Below are 21424 nucleotides of genomic sequence, written 5' to 3'. Positions count from 1 at the left end.
TACGCTTGATATTTCCCTCATGACCATTGGTGTTGCTGTCCTTCTGTCTGGTGTATGGCTAGTCCAACGATCAAGTTGGCTTCGAAAATAGAATGTGGTTTCCGGGAAAGGCATCGCGGGCATTTTCCAAGCCCTTAAGTCGGCCCCATCTGAATCGGCTTCCAGTTGAAACCCCTTGCTGGAAAATGGGTGTACCTAATTCGTCTCATTGATTGGAGCCAATTGTGATTTAACAAATTGAATAAATTAATTGATAATTTAATTGCTACTTGATACGGATCTGTTCAAAAGATAAGCTCTCGGAAAGTCAAAGGCCTGCGACGCCCCACTAGGTGGCCACAGTATAACTACTACGTAAATATCAACATTATACGAAGTCGGCTTGTATCGCAAAATCTGCTGCTCCAATAAATAGAATTCTCTCCTGCTCGTTTGTCAAATTCTCTTATCCTGCATTTGAAACCACATTAGATCGTCATATTCTTGTCAGATAGGGCTTAACGAATGAAAGGCGTGTATTTAGCTAAGCTTCACCCTCCTATTCAATCAACACCTCTTGCATCCATATTCTCTGTTTTACCATCGTCAAGGCTAATGACACATTCACAACCTAATATGACGGTCACCATACTAATCGTAGGCGCTGGCGCTGTGGGGGCATTTTATGCCAGGTAGGGAACTTCTGCACGCTGTCTCTGCAATCGCAAAATACATCGATCTTTTCACTGACAATCCATCTAGTCGGCTCGCCCAAGTACACAATGCCCAAGTGTCCGTCGTCTGTCGCTCAAATTACGAGGCAGTCCATGCCAATGGCTTCTCTGTTACCTCTCCAAAATACGGCTCACACAAATTTGTGCCCCACAGGACATTTTCCAGTCCGAAGGAAGCCGCCGATTCGAGGCTCAATTGGGACTTCGTCGTGGTGAGCACGAAAGCTCTCGCCAATGATGACTCGGACATCTTGAACGGCCTGGTAAAAGATGGACGCACGGCTATCGTTTTGATTCAAAATGGGCTAGGGGTGGAAGAGCCGTATGCCAAACGATTTCCATCGACGCCGATACTCAGCGCAGTTACAATTGCCAGCGCGGCACAGACGTCTCCTGGCATCATCAAACACAATCGTTGGACTCGAATCAGCATCGGCCCGTACCTCCCCGACCACGCGAATACCGACGGCGGGATGGGAAAGGCAGCTGTCGAGAGGAACAAGGAGTTCGTGAAGCTGCTCAGAGCAGGGGGTATTCCGGACGCCGAGGAGTATTCGCATTCCAAGTTGCAGATGGTAAGGTGGCACAAGATTGCAATCAACGCCTCTATGAACCCCTCGGCGGTTTTATCCGGAGGCTCGACGAACCATGAAATGTCAATGGACGAGGAGATGTACCTGCACTTGAAGGGCGTGATGGACGAAGTGCTTGCTACAGCGGAGAAGATACTGGGCATGCCTTTGCCAGCGGAGTTCGCTTCCAGTGAAGCGATACTCAGAAGCACACAGAAGAACACGAGTGGCAGTAAACCCAGCATGCTCTTGGATTGGGAGCGAGGCAAGAAGATGGAGCTGGAAGTTATCTTGGGCAATCCTATCAGAATGGCGAGGGCAAAGGGTCTTGAAATGCCAAGGCTGCAGACTTTGTATGCACTACTTCGAAGTGCGGAACAGAAACGAGAGCAGCAGAAGCAAGTCAGTAAAATATAGGCTGTATCACTCCTCCTGATACCTTTATATGACAGCAGTTGCGAACATCAAAGATCGATGTTTCCCTATCTTCTACATGGCAGATAGAAGCAACAGTGGATACCAGGTTATTAAGTCTTAGCATATTTATTATAATAGATGAGGGGACTCTTCTTGAATAGTTAGTTACTTGAGGGATGTGAGCTCCTCGACGATTGTCGGCGGGGATTCATATGACGACTGGATCTGAGACTTAACATACCACTGAGCCCCGGCCGGCACGGAGCCATTGCTTGTCTACTTTCTCAATTCATCGTCTACCTTGGTCTCCAAGACAAACCTCCGTAACCCGACATCCACATACCTTGGCCGCCTGACTCAACTAGTTTACCAAAAGTTTCCAGCTGTCAGCCATACCAGAATAGATATCATCTAAATAAGTAAAGGGCCTATGGTTTAGGGGTTTAGTACTACAAGCTTTACTTGTTCCGCCGGCCTACGCGGTATCTTGCCGATCTGGTTCCTACGTACGACGGCGTGGGTATTCCTAAAGACTAAAGTGTGTTTGCTTCGATGTTTTTCCAGGGGGCGAAGCCTCCTTCGCTTGGTATGCAAACACACTTTGAAGAGACTTTTTAAGGAGACTTTTGAGTTATTAAGTACAGCCTTCGCTTGGTACGCAAACAGACTTTAAAGAGACTGCTGCTAGGTTACAGTATTACAGCCCTTGTATTACAGCCCTTGTATTACAGCCCTTGCTTGGTATGCAAACAGACTTTGACGAGACTTCTAACAGAATTTGAATAGACTTTTAATTTATTACGGACAGAACTCGGGGCGTCCTTGTGACCTTGCAGTGTCTGGTTTGCCTGAAATGGAGGGGACCCGATTCGACTCGACTCGAATCGACTACGGTACCACCATAATGCCTCGAAGTAACAGAATGCGAAAAGCTCTCGAGCCTGGGCCAATGTCACAGCGGACAGAGAGGCATGGGATATGGGATGAGCATAGACGCTTCATTGAGGTGTTAGGACTCAGGAGTTAGAGATCTGTATGGGAAGTGCAAAAAGGGGAGCTTGGCGAGGGTGGCCGAGCGATGAGAGGACACATTCCGTATGGGATGGAGGATGCTTTACAGTACCAGTCAGTGCATGGAGTTCGTCCCAGGAGTCAAGGGCCATATGGTGGTGGTGGTAGTGGTAGTAGTAGTAGTAGTAGTATTAGAGAGAATAAATATGGGCGGGTAAATCCAGTTACAAGTAGAGTTGTATTTATGTCTCTCGCTTTATGTTATTGTTATCTGTCTTCAGTGTCTTCAGTGTCTCCAGTGTGTCCAGTGTTTTGCCCCTGATCTTCCAAGCCCAGCCAGTCAGCCGCCTCATGCGGCTAGTGCGGTCAAGAGATTTCCAAGTCGCAACAACCTCCATCCTCGAACCTACTTACACTGACTACCAACCTTCCTACGAACAACCCCTGACCCCGATAACGACCCTATAAACCCTTCAATTCAAACTCCTGTCGTCTTCGACGCCCTCCCTCTGCATCCTTCTGCCCACCCCCCGATTCAACTCAGCGACTCGACTGGACTCGACTCGACTCGATTCGACTCGACCGACCAGTCCTGACCAGCGTAGAGCAGACCCCATCTATGCCATCTGCCTTCCACACGTTCAAGCTTGTCCAAGCAGATATGGCATCCCCAACCCCCGGGCAACCAACGCCCAGCCTCTCTCCATCAACGCCCTCGAGCAGCAATGCGCTTCCTGTAAACTATCCGAGCCAGCAGCCCACCAACAATTCAAACCAGAACCAAACCCAAACCCCGAACCAGAATCAGAATCAGAACCAGAACCAGAATCAGAACCAGAATCAGACTCAGAACCAGAACCAGAACCAGAATCAGAACCAAAAGCTCGAGACGCCCACGCCCACATCGACACCCACAGAATCCCGAATGGACCCTCCTCCGCTTCCGCGCTCGCTGATGACGCCGGCGCGCGAAGTGAGAGAGAGCTCCGTCGTCTCTTCCGCTGGGAGTGGTTCGCGCAAACCACGACAGAATCTCGAGGAGCGCGACCACATACTCATGCTCACGCATTGTTACGAGCAACGTGGCAGCTTCAAGGAAGGCACAAAATCTCAATTCTGGAGTGGAGTAAACACTTCATTCCAACGAGAAACGGGAAAAGTACTGGCTCAGATGAGTGCTACAGTTGGACGATTGGTAGAAGCTAGAAGGAGGCAGATTTCAGATTGGGAGGCTGGCTCCATTCCAGAAAGACCCGGCGGCGAGCTGAACGACAGACTCGACCAATGGATCGAATTTCTGAAGACCGAAGACGGGGACGCGGAGGCGGAGAGGATGAGACAAGTAGCTGCGAGAAGGAAGGTTGAGGAAGCAAGAAAAGAGGCCAGAAGACAGGCACTTGCCGCGGAAGCACTGACGGGAAGCGCTGAGAATTCCCCGGTCCCAAGAGCATATTCCGGACCACAGCCACCCCGTCCTGAGACGGCTCAAATGGGACACAATTCGCAGCAAACTCACAGTCAACACCCGAACCAGCAACAGCATATCCAACCTCACCCCCAGCAGATCCAGCAAGCTCCAGCCCCCCCGCCTCCCCATTACCAGCAGCACCTACAGCAACGACACCCGCAGCACGAGAAACAGGACATGGTGATTACCAATGGAGAGCCAGATGTGAACGGCTACCGCCCCCAGAAGCGCAAACGAGCCAACAACGAGCGAGCTATGAACAGGGAACTGCAAGTCCAGCTCGAGCAACAACAATGGGAGGCACAGCAGTACGCCATCGCCCACCCACCCGAGCCCCCACGTAGGGTCGTTGTCGAAGGAGCCCTCACGAAAGACGACTGGAAGGACATCATGGGCAACGACGCGCGCCTCCGAACACTCGAGAACAAAGTCGACAAGATCGAGCTGATCGTGTCGCAGAACAACAAGCTGCTGCTGCAGCTGGTCCAGAACCAGAGCAGGGAGAGGGACAGAAATGTCGAGGAGCCAGTTCATGTCGACGCGGAATTCGAGAGGGAATACCTGTGAGATTGTCTCCCGAGCCAAATATACACTTTTTAATACTGAGATTTTCTTGAGGTCCGGCCGTTATTCCAAGACGCCTTTGCCTATTCCTTAATTCGGTTGCCCTGGCTAGTTCGTTGACGGCTGGATGTGAGACCTCGCGACGCCCTGCATCATACCATATATAAAAACCACCTACCAAATGCGAATGCCTTCATGTGCAGACGTACCGCCCCCTTCGCCAAAATCTAAACGACGCATAGTGAAAAATTTAGGGCTATAGGGAGTGAGGGAGGGGGGAAAGAGAGATATAGAGAGAGAGAGAGAGAGAGAGAATAAGAGAGAGAGACAGAGAGAGAGAGAAAGAGAGCGACCGGCGTTACTGGTTAAAAGCCGATTTACTATCGGCGGTCTCTCTCTCTCTCTCTATCTACTACTCTCGGGCGCTGGGATGGCGCTCTAATACCCAATCGTAATAGCAGTGTATACATAAAAAGTTACTTGGCAAGGGATTATCGCGACGAAGCAGGACCTTCGAGCCCATTTCCGTAATTCAGCGTGCAACTTTTCAATCCACGCATCGTGACTGTTATCCCTCACCAGAAGTAATAGACGAGCATGAGAGTCAAGAGCCATGCAAGGTTGGGGTCAAGGAATGTTTCTTTCCAATTGATGTCTATTCTGCGCTCCCGCGGTGAAATATATCTTGTGCTTTTTTCCGGCTCGCTCGCTATCCCGCCACGCTGAATAAAGTACAACCCTCTGCCCTCTGTCTTGTGTGCTATCCTTGTCAAAGCTAACCAAGCCCAACTCAGACGACCACGATCCCCATGAGTGCTTCGCGTGTTACACCAGGGAGGGCGTCCGCTAGCCGATGAAATGTGACTTCCCCTGGTCGTCGCATTAAGAATATGGAATATTAATGTACTACCAGTAACAAAGTAAACAAGCTTTTTCCCGCTTCCGTCGTGAATCTTCCAAGGGGGCTGGTAGAAAATGATGTACTGTTTTCCATCGCGGTAAAAGAGAAATTTCACGCAAGAAGAAAAGAAGAAGGGAAGTACAATGATGGATCCAGACAAGGAAACTCAAATCTCGCCCAAGGGTTTCCCAAAGTTGCAACTGGGCTTCAACCTTAGCTTGTGAGGTTCGTCTCCATCATCCTCGATGTCCCATGGTGATGAGAGAGGACTCGGGCTTGACTCTGGCTCATTGCTGGAACCGGCATCCGCGATTGTTTTGGCCAATCGCAGCTTCTCGTCCAGCTCCGCTAGAAACCCATGATCCGCGGCAGCATCGTTCGTCAAGCCGAGGGGGTGAGACAGTTCGCTGTCCCCATGATCATCCTCGCTATGCTGTTCCTCCTCACCGTGGGCAGGAGGAGCCAACATCCTCTTGTTTTCATCATGGTGCTCCTGAGTAGGTGTGGCAGATCCGCTGTCCGCATCCCCCTTACTAAGATGGAATTTGGAGATGGAGTGATTTGGTGTGTGGCCAGCATGCATTGTCAACCTCCGATTCTCTGCCTGAGTGGCTTCTTCCATAGTATCTCTCTCATTCTCCTCTCTCGCCAGTTGGCTCCTGGTCTGGTGGTTAATGCCTGTTCCTGCGGCGTTGAAATGCGGCGCGAGCATATGGGCTACCAGCCCCGCGACGACGATGATGAATTTTTCCAACTGTTGTTGGATGAGGGGGACGCCTTCGGCCGGGCTGTCGTTCATTCTTTCGGGTTGGTGGGCGGAGGCGGGAGACGGGATGCCGAATTCGGAAGAGCTCAACTCTGGGGGAATACGGATGGTTGAGGCTGAGCTTGAGATTGAGATTGACGCTGCGTTCGCAGGATGGATGACAATGGAGGGCGCTCCGTGTGGTGCATGGGTAATGATAATGGTGGTTCTGCTCTCCATCTGGTTCATTCGCGCCTCCAAGGCGGCGATCCGAGCCAGGAGTGAAGCGCGTTCCTCGTCATTCGACATCACGCTGCTGATGCTACTGCTTCTGCTAATGTTTCTGCTAATGCTGCTGCTGCTGGTGATGCTGCTGCTGCTACTGCTGCTGCTGTTATTGTTGCTACTGTCGAAGTTGTAAAAGTTGTGGAGAAAGTCTGGGGTGCTTGGGGAGGGCATTATAAAGGAGTTGTGGAACACACATTGTTGAAGGAAGCTGCGAAGCGTGGCTCCGTCGATTATTGAGTCCAAGGGGGGAAGGCTGGACATTTGCTTGGTGGGTTGGTGGGAAGGTGGGAAGGAATGGAGAGGGAGATGGGAGGGAGGAAGGGATTGAGCAGAAGGAGGGGGGAACAGAGGAAGGGAGAAATTTGTATCTGTAGGGCCTGACTACAAAATGGAGCTAGGAGCTCACGGATTACACGTGCCAGCTGGATCACGTGTCGGGTTGACGTAAGAAATTTAATATAATGTCGAATATATATACTTAGAACGTGTGGATCGACGTTGTCTAACGTCACGTCGTCCAGCTTCGCACCTAGTCCGGAAGCTAGGTAGATACATAGGGTCATCAGTATAGCTATAGGTAATTATTCATTAGAAGCTAGGTTTATCTTAAATGATAGCAATTCTTGAGACTATCAAATGCGACGCCGATTGAGAATCCTTATCCTTATACCTATTATACCTATATCCAGTTGAACAAGACCCGACAACACCCTCCACTCCTCTCGTCTTCAAAAGCACCCGTCTGCAAACATATACATACAATACATGTGATTACCGGTACTTATACATTGTATGTATGACGGTGGAGATATTGATGTATTGTCGTCGTCATCGTCGTCGTCGTCGTTGTCGTGGAAGCTAAGCTAGTAAATGTACTAACCATCCGAATAATTATCATGAACACCGTTTTGCTTTGGACACATGTCTGTTTGTCAACTAATACTGTATATACCAACCCTCCGTGCACACCGTCGCATCAAGGCTCTATGTCACGTACTATAGAGAAAGAGTCTGTTGCTGGCCACGGAGGAGAGTGGAGCCGGTTGTTGGCCGTGGGAGAGACGTGGTGCCTCTCAACAAGTAACAACAAACAAAGGCCGTATTCTCGACGGCCACATTCATTCATACCTTAAAATAACGATCGGGCATCGCCAGCCACGTCTGCTCCCTCTCACAAGACAATGCTCCATGGAAAGGAAAACGCAAAAGAGGCAGCGGCGGCCTCCTCCTACTAAAAGGAGTCCGCCGCCGCCGCAGCATCATCATCACCCACCCCAAGAACAAGACTCCAATAACACAACCCATATAACATAAAGATCCCCATTTTTCATTCATTCATTCATTTATACATCCATCCATCCATCCATTCATTCATCCATCCATCCATCCATTCATCCATCCATTCATTCATTCACTCAACCGTATCCTTCTCCTCTCCTCTCCCCCCCTCCCTTTCCCAAGCCCCCCTCCCTTTTTGACTACATGCCCCTGCGATACCTACTCAACCTCATCGACGACATCGGCATCTACCTAATCTTCCAACCCATGCACCACCTCCTCCAAAACATCGAGTTCCTCAACTTCCTCGACGACCTGGGCATCTTCCTCATCATCCGTCCGCTAGGGTAAGTCCGTTTAAAAAAAAAAAAAAAAAAAAAACCCTCCTCCTCCACCCAACTCTTTTCGGCCCTTCCCCCGCGGAGAAAAAACCCCCCCCCCCCCTTTAATTTAAATAATAATAATATTTATCCCCCCCTTTTTTTTCCTTTTTTTTATTTCGCGCTGATGGGAAAAGTAGAAAGTTGGATCGTGCGCTCGATCCGTGGGAGCGGTGGCTGGCAAAAAGAAATGAGCATAGGAGATAGGCGCCGGAGACAGGAGAGGCCCAGCTAGCGCGGAGAGGTCTGTCTGGTTGATAGGTCCTTGACGATAGCAAGCGATAGCAACAGCTGAAGAGAGGGCTAAGGATTGGAGTGGAAAAAGTGGAAAAAGTGTTGGACGGCGATGGAAGCGAATCCTGGGAGTCAACAATGAGGGGAGGGATGAAGCGAAGAGGTGGGAAGGGTGGAGTACGGTGGGGCAAGTGAAAGAGAATTGTGGAGTCAGTGCTATAGAAGCCGAGTTAACGATCGCGACTTTGCGTAACAACTGAGTTAAGCCAACAATTCTTTCCCGAGTGACATCGCGCAAGTGGTCTCGGAGGCTGAGCGAATGTTCTGAGTTATCTTAACCAAACATAGCGTAGACCACCAGGGCGTACGCTTGAAGGCCGAAGAGGACTGAAGAAATCGTAGTAGAATTCTTGATATAGGATCTTTAGAAGTCCTTTCGAATAGCTCGAAGAAAGCGACGATCTTCGCTCCCAACTCTATTCATCCTTTTACCCATTTCCCAAGTACCCCCTGCTCGCTTGGTCCAGCACGAATATCATCGAGCTGACCCGCAAAGAGGCGAGGCAGCAGGTGTGGCAGGATCTCGTGGCCAAAAGGCCAGCGAGATTTACAGATTACCAGCGTACACCCCACGAAGACAAAGTTGGCGCCACAAGAGAGTTGGGTAAAGATTCGAAATACGTACTTATTATCAAAGTTTAAACCACTCATGCTCCATCGCTTCCTTTGCAGATACGGGTACCCTATCTTCCGGCTTGTACTTCAGCAATCGCCTTAGCAGATCAGCTAAGACTTTCTGCTCTGTCTCTGGAATATCTCGGTGGCGATCCGTTCCGGGACCATAGTCCGACATGTACCAAAAACCCAGGCGCAATCTTAGCCAGCGATCGAGCGTTTACGGCAAAAGATGGATGCACAGTGCTTGTCCACTTATTCTTTTCGTCATTCACCGGTTTAGGTATCGACATGGTAACAGGAATAGCCATGCCATTCTCGTCGATTTTTGTCATCATACATAGTGCTTCGATCTTTCCAAGTGTCAGACCACCATGGCTCAGGAAGTCTACTCAAAAGATGGGCAAAGGCGAACAAATACTCGTCGTCATCGTCAAATGGGCAAAAGAGCTTTCTACCTGTTCTGGTCTCGAAAATGGTGCATCCCAATCCCCATATATCTGAAGGTAGTGAAGCTTTTCTGTCCAGAATCAGCTCTGGGGAACGATAAGGCCCAGGAATCCCAAGATCATCCGGCGACTGTGGTACTTCGAAAGACTCCCCAAAATCCATCAGACACGACTATATGCTTGTAAAGTGCGTATCGACTTCGCTCCACTTCACTGGATATACAAGGTAGTCAGGGGCCGAATCCCCATGATACTGCTCGTGAGATGCGTCGAGGACAGGATTGACGACTGGACGGCCCAGAATCGACAATACTTGATCTCATTGAGGCCGTCAGGCCCTGAAAATTTGATGGAGTACATTATTCGGTGTGAGGTCTGGTGTTTATCAGCACAAACGGGTTTTTCTGGCAGGAGCCGTAATACTTACCACCATGGCATATCCCTCTGCGGTAAAGAAATGTGATAGCCTTCGTGACCTGTAGCCCCAGAGCTCTTAAGTCCTTGTCCGCATCTCCTGAAGCATGAAAGAAACCAAGAGACATTTGGTCCAAGAACAGGCTACACGAAGGGAAAATGTGCCCCATTTGGTCCGTGGATCTTAAAGTGGTCCAGTGGGAGGCAAATGAACCCCGCACCGCTGCATTCATCAGCATTCTGCTCTAGAGACTCTCGGATCTGGTTGACCCTGAGTTCTGGACAATTATCGCTAGATACTTCGGCATCAGAACCTTTAGAGCCACATACTTTATCGCCTCTTCCGCCTCGCTGTCTCAGCAGAGCCAAACGGTTGCGAAGCCACCACTGCCAAGCTTGTGGATGACACGATACCGGCCATTTCTGCCATATGTATCTCCTAGATGGATGGGATGGTGGCCATCAGGCTCATATTCGTAGACATCTCGAGGCCGAAGGGTGCTAATTCTAGATGCAGACCATCGGTCTCACGATCTGGCAACTCCGTATACTCAACAGTGAAATCGGATTCCCGCACGCTGGGTAACGACCGATCAGATGCCATTCTGGGGTCACTGGGAAGGATACATACGAATATTCCGAAACGAGGACCAAGACGCAGAGCCGTCTCGATATCGATATCGATATCGATAATTTGGGAGGTGGGTGAAATGATATATTGATTGGCGCTAATTGGTGGCCCGGCCCGGATTGACTCCGGGTGGCGCCGGCGTTGGCGCTACTAACCGCCGTCGGACTCCAAGCTCACCTGACCAAGTAGCACCTGATCAGGTTCATGGTTGGTAAAAGTCGGGAGTACTACCGGTACCTATGACAACGAATCATACGGAGTTTCAGTAACGAATAGCCCTGGAACTTAAAAATCACCCCCTTAATTGATTGGCGTCTCGCGCAAGTGTTGAACTTCATGATTGGAATTTGAATCTGCTTTCTGCATGAAGAAAGGGGTTGCAGAAACCCAGTTGTTGCATGAGGCCGGCTGGCCGGCTGCCGATGTCAGGAGAATAAAGAGTACGAACGGTGCCTCTGTAGTATGATGAGAGTTTGGCATGTGGAGGATGCAGCTGGCATAAATGCCGCAAGGAGAGCCTCAGGGAGCGCATGATGCTTGACATATTGATAACTGACGAGGCGGTCCTTAGCATGAGATTTCCATTCGACCAAGTGGTCAGGGTAGAGCAGCATTGTTTGCTATTTTTTTCTCAAAGATAGTAGTCTGTTGAGGTATACTAACGAGTAGATCGAATACCGGTAGAAGTCAGTCAGATCCAAAAGCTTGCTTGGCATCAAGTCTTTGGAATGGTAGGTATGTCTGCCAAACGCTGTGATATAGGTAATGATATACTTGTCTGTACCTTACATTAGACATGTAGTCGATGCCACGCTTAACCAAGGGACGGGATGATCGACCAACCTTCTTCTTCTATTCGCTCTTGGTGTCTTCTACGCTCTTGGCTACTTTGTATTACCTGCAAATAAAGATTAGCTAGGATAACATATATAACGATAATGTATAGTTATGTAGTTCTACAGTATTACTCTTCATCAAAGTCTACCTCTAGGTAGCTCCTATCTTGTTTCTTCCTGTTCTCGGTCCTTCATTTCCCCGTTCCCCGTCTCGATAGCCACTTCTGGCGTCATCCTATGTTCTGTAGTGCAGACCATACTTATTAGATACCAGCTAAGTCCAGATCCGACAACTCGACTTCGCACAAAAGTCGGAGCCATGTATTTCTGTCAATTCTGCCTGTGGCGCATTCAATCTTCCCTCGATTGATCACATCACACCTAAGACCTCCACTCCACTCCACTCCACTCCACCTCACCTCACCTACCTCACCTCACCATAAACACCACCTTACCCGTACGCACGCTCTCGACATAGCGACGACCATGGTGAAATCACCCCCTTCTCTCTTTACATTCTAAAACTCCCTCATACGAATCCGACCGCAAAATGCCCCTTATGCTGCAGCTAGATAGCCACCGATCACAGTTACCGTCACCGTCAAGTCACGATACGTCCTTCAACATTCCTATTCTCGACCCCAGAAGTCCTCCGATTCTCGAGGAGGAAGAGAAAGAGGGAGAAAAGGAGGAAGAGGCGGGCAGCGACGCCGTCTTTAAACCCAAGATGCCTTTAGAAAGTCAGCACCAACTCGAGCTTCCTTTCCTAGGAGAGATGAACGGCGTAACAAGCGTGCAAAAGGCTGCTTCGATACCAAACCCGTCTACGATACTGGAAAATGTGGTGCCAGAACAGAAGAGAGCATCGACTTTCGAAGCGCACTCGCCTACAACTCCTGTATCGAAGAAATCAGCACCGTCAGACAGACCTTCAACTACCAAGCGAGGCCTGTCGGGACTGTTCAAGAGGACACACTCGCGTTCGGTATCTTCGCATCCTACAGCTCATACGAATACAAATTTCGCCAGCCAACTGGACGAACTGTCAAGCAATTATGGCCCTGATGTAACTTTGCCAAAGGAGCACCGTCGCATTAGCAGAAGAACTTCTGCCTCAAGTTCTGCATATACTAGCCAGGCAAATACCCCACCAATCCCGGGATCCCCAGTCATGCAGGAGAAGACATCGGCCGAGGTTGTTTCTCCACGATCTTCTTATGCCCACAGTAGGAAAAACAACAAGTCTTCGACTGGTCTTGGCATCCGGGATCGGCTCAGCATACACAGAACCGCGTTCCAGCTGCACGAGAAACCGCCCAGACCCGGTTTACAGCGCCATCGCTCTTCGAGTATGGAATCCGCAGGTGTGCCGCAGGCTGAACCGCAAAATGAGAATTCGCAAGTCCGACTTCCATCGAGGCAGGTCTGGGGAATGGCAGCCGATACTGGGACTGGACTCAAGTCGCGAAGATTGAGCATGAGTCTGCCCGACACCTTCATGGTGGACGAGGTTGAGCTATACTCAGAGTTCTGTGACCAAAGCAAGATAGTTGGGCGTCGTGGAAGGACTATTGGGAAGGGTGCTACTGCCCACGTCAAGCTAATGAACAGAAAGGGGGGTGGTTCACCTGAAACATACGCAGTCAAGGAATTCCGTGGGAAGTCGAGAAACGAGAAAAGCGAGGACTACGAACAGAAGGTGAAATCGGAATTTTCGATTGCCAAGAGTGCTCACCACCCAAACATTGTCGAGTCAATCCGCCTATGTACCCATAATGGACGATGGAACCACGTGATGGAGTTCTGCGATCAGGGTGATCTCTTCGGTCTCGTTAGCCAGAAATATCTCTCCAAAGAGGATCGTCTGGTTGATCGACTCTGCCTGTTCAAGCAGCTTGTTCAGGGCCTGAACTACCTCCACAAAAACGGAATTGCGCATCGAGACGTCAAACTAGAGAACCTCCTGCTTACCAAGGACAGTACGCTCAAGATCACCGACTTTGGAGTCTCTGAGGTCTTTGCAGGTATCCACCCAGGACTGAGATCAGCAGGGGGCCAGTGTGGAAAGGACATGGGCGCTGTTAGGCTCTGTGCTCCAGGCATGTGTGGTAGCCCCCCCTATGTCGCTCCGGAGGTGGTTGCAAAGAAGGGTAGGCTCTGATACTTCGAGTGAACTGCTCTCAAACACTGATAAATCCAACAGACGACTACGATCCTCGGCCTCTTGATGTCTGGGGTGCGGCCATCGTCATGCTCTGCATGTCCGCGAATGGCGTCTTGTGGAACGAAGCTAAGCCAGGAAGTTCGCCGCTGTACGACGATCTGGTTCGAGGGTGGGCTAAATGGGATGCCAAGCATACCGAGGAAGCCCTTACCATCACCGAATCCGACTACCCATACGTGACGTTCTTTGATCAACATGTCAACCCTCCAGCTTTACGGCGAATCCTCCTCATCATGTTGAATCCAGACCCAGCGAAGCGAGCCACAATATCGGCCGTTGCTAAGAATCGGTGGATGAAGAACGTCGAGTGCTGCCAAGTTGACAGCTACGACGATCCATGTACTACTATCGACGCATCTCGAGCCCGGGTTGGCATGAAGAGTATTGCGAAAGTCGTTCAACATAACCACCTTCCCCCTACCAACCACATCGGACACAGATTCGTGCGATTGCCCGGAAGTACCGACATGCATTGAGTAGAAACTTGGGACTGGATTGATTCTGTGGCATGGCATTTCTCGTTTTGGTTGGCGTTTGGGGCGGAAGGAAAAGCATTGCTCGCTTATATGATCAATAAATGGGGTGGCGTTGGGGAAGTTTTCCTTTGGGCGAGGGCCAAAAAAATGCGTAGCTCTTGAAAAATGGTGATGGTATACGAAGTTGAGAGGAGAGTGATGCACCGCAGTGGCAGGACGAGAGAAGGGGTGGCTTGGTGCATAAGCACCCAGGTAATTATAGACTTGCAATAGACTGCTAGCCAGCTGGGAAGGGTACCAAACTGGATACCGCTATAACTATGCTCTCTCAACCCACGCTCTGCTACCTATCTTCATGTTATTTGTGAATCGGCACTTACTTTGCTACGTGATCCACTGGACTCTGTGGGTGGCTTGGAAGACAGCCCTCGGACCGACAAGTCATCGGTCTATCTGCTGGTTCTGGGAAATGATTGATGAAATCGCCCATCCGTAGAACTGATATATAATAGAGGGAGTTGGCCTCACAACTTTCTCCAACTACTTTACCCGAAACAGACTCTCTCTAGGTACCGGTATCTGCCGTGCCGCCGACAGTAACAATGCAGCAGCTCTTCCATCTGCCGGTACAGTAAGCCAGCCAGCCAGCCAGCCACATCTATCTACCTACTGCACGGTAAGCAATCCATCTGGAAGTATCTCAGAACGCCTATCATGACCCAGCATACCTACCGGTACTACCTACGTCCCAGGCGTAAGTGTAGGGTAACCAGGGGTTTAAAGTGGAAACTAAACTTTTGAAGCACCCCTCGAGGGGGTAATACTTAGGCCTGTACCGTGGGTACATACCGGTACATCGTCTGCGCATTGTCATTTTTGTGTTTCGTATTTGTGTCTGTGTCTGTCTCGCTGGGACGAGTCAAGAAAGTCGCATCCAAAGGTTATCCTCGGCCGTGGGAAAGCTTGCTTTCCGGACTGTGTAGGAGTACCGGTAGATCTCGCTTGGCTCGAGGGTACCTAGGTACCTCCTGGGCCCAGGATGCGAGCTGGGGGAGGACGGATGGGGAGTTTACGGAAAGTACTCGACTGGGAAATACATCTGGGGTTAGTTCTTGCATGCTTCGTATGTTGTTCTCTTTTCTTGCCTGAGCTGCCAGTTGGTTGGTTGATGTGAAGGAGGAATGTTGGTTGGGATTGTGAAGAGCTGGGTAGACGGATCGATGGACATTGTGACGGAGATATCATATAACCCTACCTAGTCAGATCATAGCTTAACATCGATTGTTGATACTTGGAGCCGATGTCTAACAAGAGAGGCAGTTAGTTCATCTACATGTTATTTGGTTTTTTGGCGGTTTGTTTATCTGTTGAACATGGAGCGGGAAGCTTTTGCAAGGAATATATTTTGACTTGAGGGAAGGGCCTGGGATCTGGACCGACTAACTGACTGACTGACTGACTGACTGACACAACGTACACGAAGAAAAGAGTAGCAAATTCACCATCGCCTCTTCCTGTCTCCCTTCCTTTCGGCTTTTTCTTCTCTACTTCTTTCTACTTTGTACTTCCCTCCCTTCTGCTCCCCTCTCTTCGCGTTCGTGCCTGCTGCTGCTACTGCTGCTCCTGACGGTTTAGATGGCCATAGGGGATCTCAAGACGAGGTTGAGGGCCAGATTCACCCGCCGGCATTCCACGGCGTCGAGCATTTCGCAGTCCAGCGCGGAAGTCCCTGCTCCGCCGGCCTCTTCCACTATCGCGACGCTGACTCGGTCCATCCGGTCGCGCGCGGCGCGGAAGACGCCGTCGGTTACGAGTCTCGGATCGCGGGTCGACGAGGAGGAAGGGGTGGTGGTGGACAGGGAGCAGAAGGAGAGGCAGAAGGAGAGGCAGAAGTACAAAGAGGAGGGAGTTGGAGATGCACTCGCGGTGGTGAACAGACCGGACTCGATTCGGCCTGAGCCAGAGCTTGAGCTTGAGCTTGAGCTTGCAACTAGAGCAAGGATCGTGTCTGTCGCCCTGGCCAGCAGTAGCGCCTACGCCGCGCCAAAGTCCACCTCAACCTCGAATTCTTATAACAACAACTACAACCACACCCACACCCACGACCATCGCGAGCTGCTCCATCTTGGTGACCGCGACCGTGACACCGACCGCAAGCACGACAGCTCCTCGACCGCCGACTTTCCTACCCCTAACACCGACATCCATCCTGTGCTGGAAGAGGACGAGGACGAAGACGAGGCCGAGGACGATGGGAATCGCAGCCCCGGCGATAATAAACGAAGCCAGTTCTACTTCACGACTACGGGCCCGCGTGCGATAGTTAGTGCCAGTGCCAGTGCAAATATGGCAAGCAGGAAGATCTGGGTCAAGCGCCCTGCCGCGTCAGCCACACTGGTGACCATCCACGAGGATGACTTGGTCGACGATGTGCGCGATATGATCCTGAAGAAATATGCCAACTCGCTGGGGAAGAACTTCGATGCGCCCGATGTCACGTTGAGGATTGTAACGAGGGACCAACGCCAGGAGAGGACTCTGGGCCCGGAAGAGCCGATGGCCAGGACGCTTGATGCCTACTTTCCCGGAGGCCAGACGGTAGACGAGGCTCTTATTATCGATGTCCCAGTAAAGAGGACGCCGAGACCAAGTCCGCAACCACAGAGGCTATACTACGATGAGATTCGACCTACCGAGGCGGGCTCGGATTATTTCCCTCCTATGCCAGTTGCAGCGGTGCCTTCGCCGCATCTCCAAGGAAACGGACACCACACTACGCTTGCGACAAACTCCATGTCAGTCATCAACACTGGCACAGTTCCGGCACTGCCTTCTCCTGGTACTGCTCAACGGAGGCACCACCGACCCCGACCTCAGATAGGCCGGCAGACGACCTCCCCAAGCGCCTCGGGGCAGCAACCTGGGGTGAACAACGGTACGCAGTTTTTGAACACTCGAACAACACGTTCGCGCGCTCACTCCAGCGCCTCCGAAAAATCAAGTGCAGCCCCCGTTGCCCCTCCCATTCCCACCCCTCCCGCGCCAACACAGCCCAATGATCTCGTTTCCCAGATTCAACGCGTTGCTACACCCCCCCCTCGCGTCTCATCACCGCTTCCACCGAGCAACAGACTCAAGAAGGCAAAGCGGACAAAGGTGGAGCACCCTATACTGCCTACGGGCTTGCTCGACACAAGAGTGCCTCCAATCAACGTCCTGATTGTTGAAGACAACATTATCAATCTCAAGCTTTTGGAGGCGTTCATGAAGCGCCTCAAAGTGCGATGGCAAACAGCCATGAACGGGCGAGATGCCGTGCTGAAATGGCGAGCAGGAGGATTCCATCTGGTGTTGATGGATATCCAACTGCCGATCATGAGTGGACTGGAAGCTACCAAGGAGATCAGACGATTGGAAAGGTTGAATTCGATAGGAGTATTCAGCAGCAGCGCGAGTTCTTCTGCACCTGAGACTGGGGCTGATGAGCCCGAGGGCGATGATAAGCTGCCCAGTACGGTATTGTTTAAGAGCCCGGTCATTATTGTGGCGCTTACGGCAAGTTCGCTGCAGAGTGATCGTCACGAGGCATTGACCGCGGGATGTAATGATTTCTTGACAAAGGTATTGTTCCATACCAAAACTCTTCCCTTCCGCACAAAGGGGACCGACCAACTCGTACTGACCCACTTCATAGCCAGTCAACTTCGTCTGGCTTGAGCGCAAAGTCATGGAATGGGGCTGCATGCAAGCATTAATCGACTTCGACGGGTGGCGCAAGTGGAAGGATTTCTCCCAGCAAGCTGCCGATCAAGATAAAGAGGCGAAGAGCGCAAAGTTAGCTGCGGTTGGCAAGAAGAAGAAGAAGAAGACTAGTTTGGGGAGTAATGCGGGAGGTCCAGTGGCGACGAGCACAAATCGCTCGGCGATTACGGAGGAGGGTGCTGAAAGTAGAGAGTCGTAGGGGAGGGGGGGCTCGGATGGTGATTGTCAGATGATACCAGCTTTTTCAGAGTGAGCTTCTTTGAATTCTTGAATGGCGTGAGGAGGAGGAGTTTTAATATTGGCTGTGTAGCCATGTCTATTACCACTGGTATGATGTTTTCTTTGTATTCTGCGGACGGAAGGATACCTGACTTGCGAGTTGCGGACTACTAATGTAAAGGCTGCTTGTTTTTCTATCGACGATGGGAAGTCAGGGCGAAAAAGTACACAGGTGCCACAGGGGTCTGTCTGGCTGGCGTTCAAAAGAGGCGTTCTGAGGGCGGGCGGTCTAGATCACAGCCGCGTAAGAAGTATACGATTTTCGCTTTGCTGGAATGACTGGGATTGGTTTGGTACGAGACGAGAAGTGGTTAATTATCGTGCTTTTGGTATTCGATGTGGTGAGGGAGAGGAGGTCATGATAGGGAGACTGGGAGGCGGAGGGAATATGTATGAACTTCAGGACAGTACAGTATAGTAGTAGTGTGTCAAGGGGACGATGTATGCAAGCATGGAATGAATGTAATTTTTTTTTTATTGTTGTTGATAAAAAATAATGTTTTGTTCCATTCCTCATGCTCTTTTCCCTTCTGCTCCTCCTGCTTTCTTCTTCATTCATTCTTTCTTTCTTTCAGTACCAAACCTCCTAACAAGCAGTATCAAGCTCTTCCTTCTCCCTTCTTCCTGCTTCTCCTCTTCTTTCTACCCCCTTATTCTTCTTCTTCTTTCGCACATACCTCTCTCTCTCTCTCTCTCTCTCTCTCTCTCTCAGCAAAATAATGTCATGTCAAGTAAAGTAAACTAAACTAGAGTCAAAAACGGAATACAAGACTCCCTCCCTCTCTCCCTCCCTCTCCCTCCCCCCCTACCTCCCTACCAATACCTTTCTCCCTCTCCAGCCCTACCGGTACTCACCCGCTCGCTCGCCCTGCTGCTCTCGATCAGAATATTTCATCTCTTCTACCCTACCCTATCCTATCCTATCCCTACCTTACCCTACCCTCCCCCATCCTACGATAAAACTTCCTAAACGGAATCAAGCGACAGCCAGCCAGCCTACTCAGGAGACTGACTGGTTTTCGTCGTGGAGCGCCACGGAGATAGCTAGCTAGCTAGCTAGATAGATAGAGCGATAGGTTTATTCAAAGGCTTGCCGCCACCCCCCCCCCCCCCCCCCCCCCTTTTATTTTAACCAGAAACTCGCTTAGGGAGAGAGAAAAAAAAAAAAAAAAAAAAAAAAAAAAAAGGAGGCTCCATCGTGCGCAGAAGACCTACTCCGTCCGTACCCCGTAGAGAAGTAACCAACCACACTTTACAAAACGTACCTCCTGCCTTAGCCTATGCGCAATGATTGAAAAAGTCTTGAGCCACAAATACCCCATTTAAATCTCTTAGAGAGTGCCAAACTGCCGAAGCGACTCCAGCACAATGACGAAACTTTTCGATAATCCAGAAGCAAATTTAGAGGTTGCCTTACGTATCTATAGTCTACCTAATACACCTCACTCAGCAGCACAACAGAGTAATCTATCAACCCAACGACTTCGCATCACCATCCTTGATCTTACCAGCATCGACCAATCGCTTGACCTCCCCAGACCAGACACCCTTGATCTCATCCGCAATCTTGAGCCCATTGAGCTTGCCGGCTAGAGCCGCAGTCTCATCCGGATCAAGCTTGCCCTGCAGAAGCTCAACATCATTCAACACAGCATCGATAGCCGAAGCAGGAGCATCGCCAGTCACAAAGTAGTTGGCGTCCTTGACACTACCCTTCAAGACACGTCTGTTCTTCTTGACGGCAGCCTTTGCAGCCTCCTTAGCCTTCTTGCCCTGCTCTCTGTCGGCCTTGGCCTTCTCCTCTGCCTCCTTTGCGGCCTTAGCTTCAGCCTCCTTAGCGGCCTTAGCATCGTCAATCGCCTTCTTCTCAGCTGCCTCTTTATCAAGTCTCTTCTTGTTCTTGCTAGCGTTCGCAGCGTCGCGGAACTGCTTGATGCGCACATCTCCGGCCATAGCGTCATCGACCAATTTGCGCAGGCGTGCAACATCTTCGTTCTTCTTCTTCTTACGAGCGTTGTTGTTCTTTCTCTCAATGTGACGCTTCTGATCACGGCTCTCGTTGTCGTCGGGGACATCCTCGTCTTGGTACTCGAATGAACGCCATGAATCGAAGTTGTAGAAGAAGTTGTAGAAGTTCTCAACCTCTTCCTTGGTACTCTTCTCGTCTCCGAACTTGGGGACTGGCTGAGTCTTCGAGAAACGTCCCTCTGCCTTGAAGACATTGCTCCACAGCTTGTAGTATTTTCCATCTTTGGCTGCCTTTTTCGAGGGGGGGTCAACATCGGCCTTCTCGTCGACAGAGTCGAATTGACGACGCTTGACGGGGTCAAGGAGGACCTCGGTAGCCTTTTGAATACACTTGAAGAAGTTGTCGTCCTCGGTGTTTCCTGCAGCGGCCTTCTTGTCCGGGTGATGGCGTAGGACCTTCTTGCGGTGGGCACGCTTGATTTGCTCCTCGGTGGCCTTGAAGCGGTATTTGGAGAGACCTAAGACGGCGTAGTGATCTTGGCTCTGTAAAAAAAAAAAGTTAGTGAAGATCCCAGAGACGCAGATTGTGAAATATAACAGACCTTCCAGTCCTTGGCATCGCGAAGGAGCATAGAGGGATCTTCAGGCTCGCTGATCTCTCCAGAGTCCTCATCCTCGACCTTCTTGACATTTTCCTGGGCTTGGATGCGGTCGTCCTCGGAGAAGGTACGCTTGTGGCGGGCACGGCGGGCGTGGGCAAGAAAATGAGGGCCAACTGGCTCAATGCTGCGCTGGGTCGGTGTCGAAAGCTTTCCAATGGCCTTAAAGTCTTTTTCTGCTTCCCAGCCCGAGGGAAGAAAGGGCAGAGGAAGAACGACTTGCGTGTGTGTTGCCATCTTGTTCGTGGATAGCTTCAAACTTACTGCAATTGAAGGGCTGAATTATCTCTGTACTGTATCCCCTCCAAAAAAGTTCCGGCTCGGGGCTAGCACGGTTATGGGCTAGCGTGCACGTGCAGATAGATACCATAGGCCGTCGATGTTTATTATGATCAAGGTAAAGATCAGTTCTAACTAGACACTTGAGAATCTGGCATAAGAAAAGGCAACTTTTATAAAAATTCACTGAGTATGTCTTGC

The 21424-nt window shown here is 50.5% G+C and overlaps 8 protein-coding genes across 8 annotated transcripts; 5 read left to right on the top strand and 3 right to left on the bottom strand.

Moving 5' to 3' along the window:
- Positions 1-615: 615 nt before the first annotated feature.
- Positions 616-1702, top strand: L3040_008289 (uncharacterized protein; the record flags this gene model as incomplete). Its single annotated transcript, XM_007295412.2, has 2 exons — positions 616-671; positions 742-1702. The coding sequence occupies 2 exons, from the start codon at positions 616-618 to the stop codon at positions 1700-1702; spliced, it is 1017 nt and encodes a 338-aa protein (XP_007295474.2).
- Positions 1703-3638: 1936 nt separating this feature from the next.
- Positions 3639-4839, top strand: L3040_008288 (uncharacterized protein; the record flags this gene model as incomplete). The annotated part of the gene is made up of 2 exons (XM_007295413.2): positions 3639-4744; positions 4800-4839. The coding sequence occupies 2 exons, from the start codon at positions 3639-3641 to the stop codon at positions 4837-4839; spliced, it is 1146 nt and encodes a 381-aa protein (XP_007295475.2).
- Positions 4840-5812: 973 nt separating this feature from the next.
- L3040_008287 (uncharacterized protein) lies at positions 5813-6700 on the bottom strand (the record flags this gene model as incomplete). The annotated part of the gene is made up of 1 exon (XM_007295414.2): positions 5813-6700. One exon carries the CDS (start codon positions 6698-6700, stop codon positions 5813-5815), a length of 888 nt encoding a protein of 295 aa, XP_007295476.2.
- Positions 6701-8161: 1461 nt separating this feature from the next.
- Positions 8162-8544, top strand: L3040_008286 (uncharacterized protein; the record flags this gene model as incomplete). The annotated part of the gene is made up of 2 exons (XM_066153975.1): positions 8162-8304; positions 8478-8544. 2 exons carry the CDS (start codon positions 8162-8164, stop codon positions 8542-8544), a joined length of 210 nt encoding a protein of 69 aa, XP_066010521.1.
- Positions 8545-10548: 2004 nt separating this feature from the next.
- On the bottom strand, positions 10549-10946 carry L3040_008285 (uncharacterized protein; the record flags this gene model as incomplete). The annotated part of the gene is made up of 3 exons (XM_066153974.1): positions 10549-10687; positions 10741-10776; positions 10918-10946. The coding sequence occupies 3 exons, from the start codon at positions 10944-10946 to the stop codon at positions 10549-10551; spliced, it is 204 nt and encodes a 67-aa protein (XP_066010520.1).
- A 1180-nt stretch (positions 10947-12126) lies between these two features.
- On the top strand, positions 12127-14276 carry L3040_008284 (uncharacterized protein; the record flags this gene model as incomplete). Its single annotated transcript, XM_007295416.2, has 2 exons — positions 12127-13726; positions 13780-14276. The coding sequence occupies 2 exons, from the start codon at positions 12127-12129 to the stop codon at positions 14274-14276; spliced, it is 2097 nt and encodes a 698-aa protein (XP_007295478.2).
- A 1635-nt stretch (positions 14277-15911) lies between these two features.
- Positions 15912-18237, top strand: L3040_008283 (uncharacterized protein; the record flags this gene model as incomplete). The annotated part of the gene is made up of 2 exons (XM_007295417.2): positions 15912-17897; positions 17971-18237. 2 exons carry the CDS (start codon positions 15912-15914, stop codon positions 18235-18237), a joined length of 2253 nt encoding a protein of 750 aa, XP_007295479.2.
- Positions 18238-19787: 1550 nt separating this feature from the next.
- L3040_008282 (uncharacterized protein) lies at positions 19788-21181 on the bottom strand (the record flags this gene model as incomplete). The annotated part of the gene is made up of 2 exons (XM_007295418.1): positions 19788-20828; positions 20888-21181. The coding sequence occupies 2 exons, from the start codon at positions 21179-21181 to the stop codon at positions 19788-19790; spliced, it is 1335 nt and encodes a 444-aa protein (XP_007295480.1).
- Between the last annotated feature and the right edge of the window lie 243 nt (positions 21182-21424).

The sequence above is a fragment of the Drepanopeziza brunnea genome (assembly GCF_022702325.1).
Source record: "Drepanopeziza brunnea f. sp. 'multigermtubi' strain 214-2 chromosome Unknown ctg15, whole genome shotgun sequence".
In the NCBI taxonomy this organism is placed as follows: domain Eukaryota; kingdom Fungi; phylum Ascomycota; class Leotiomycetes; order Helotiales; family Drepanopezizaceae; genus Drepanopeziza; species Drepanopeziza brunnea.
Note: the sequence above shows the minus strand (reverse complement) of the source record. Positions and strands in the feature narration are given on the sequence as shown.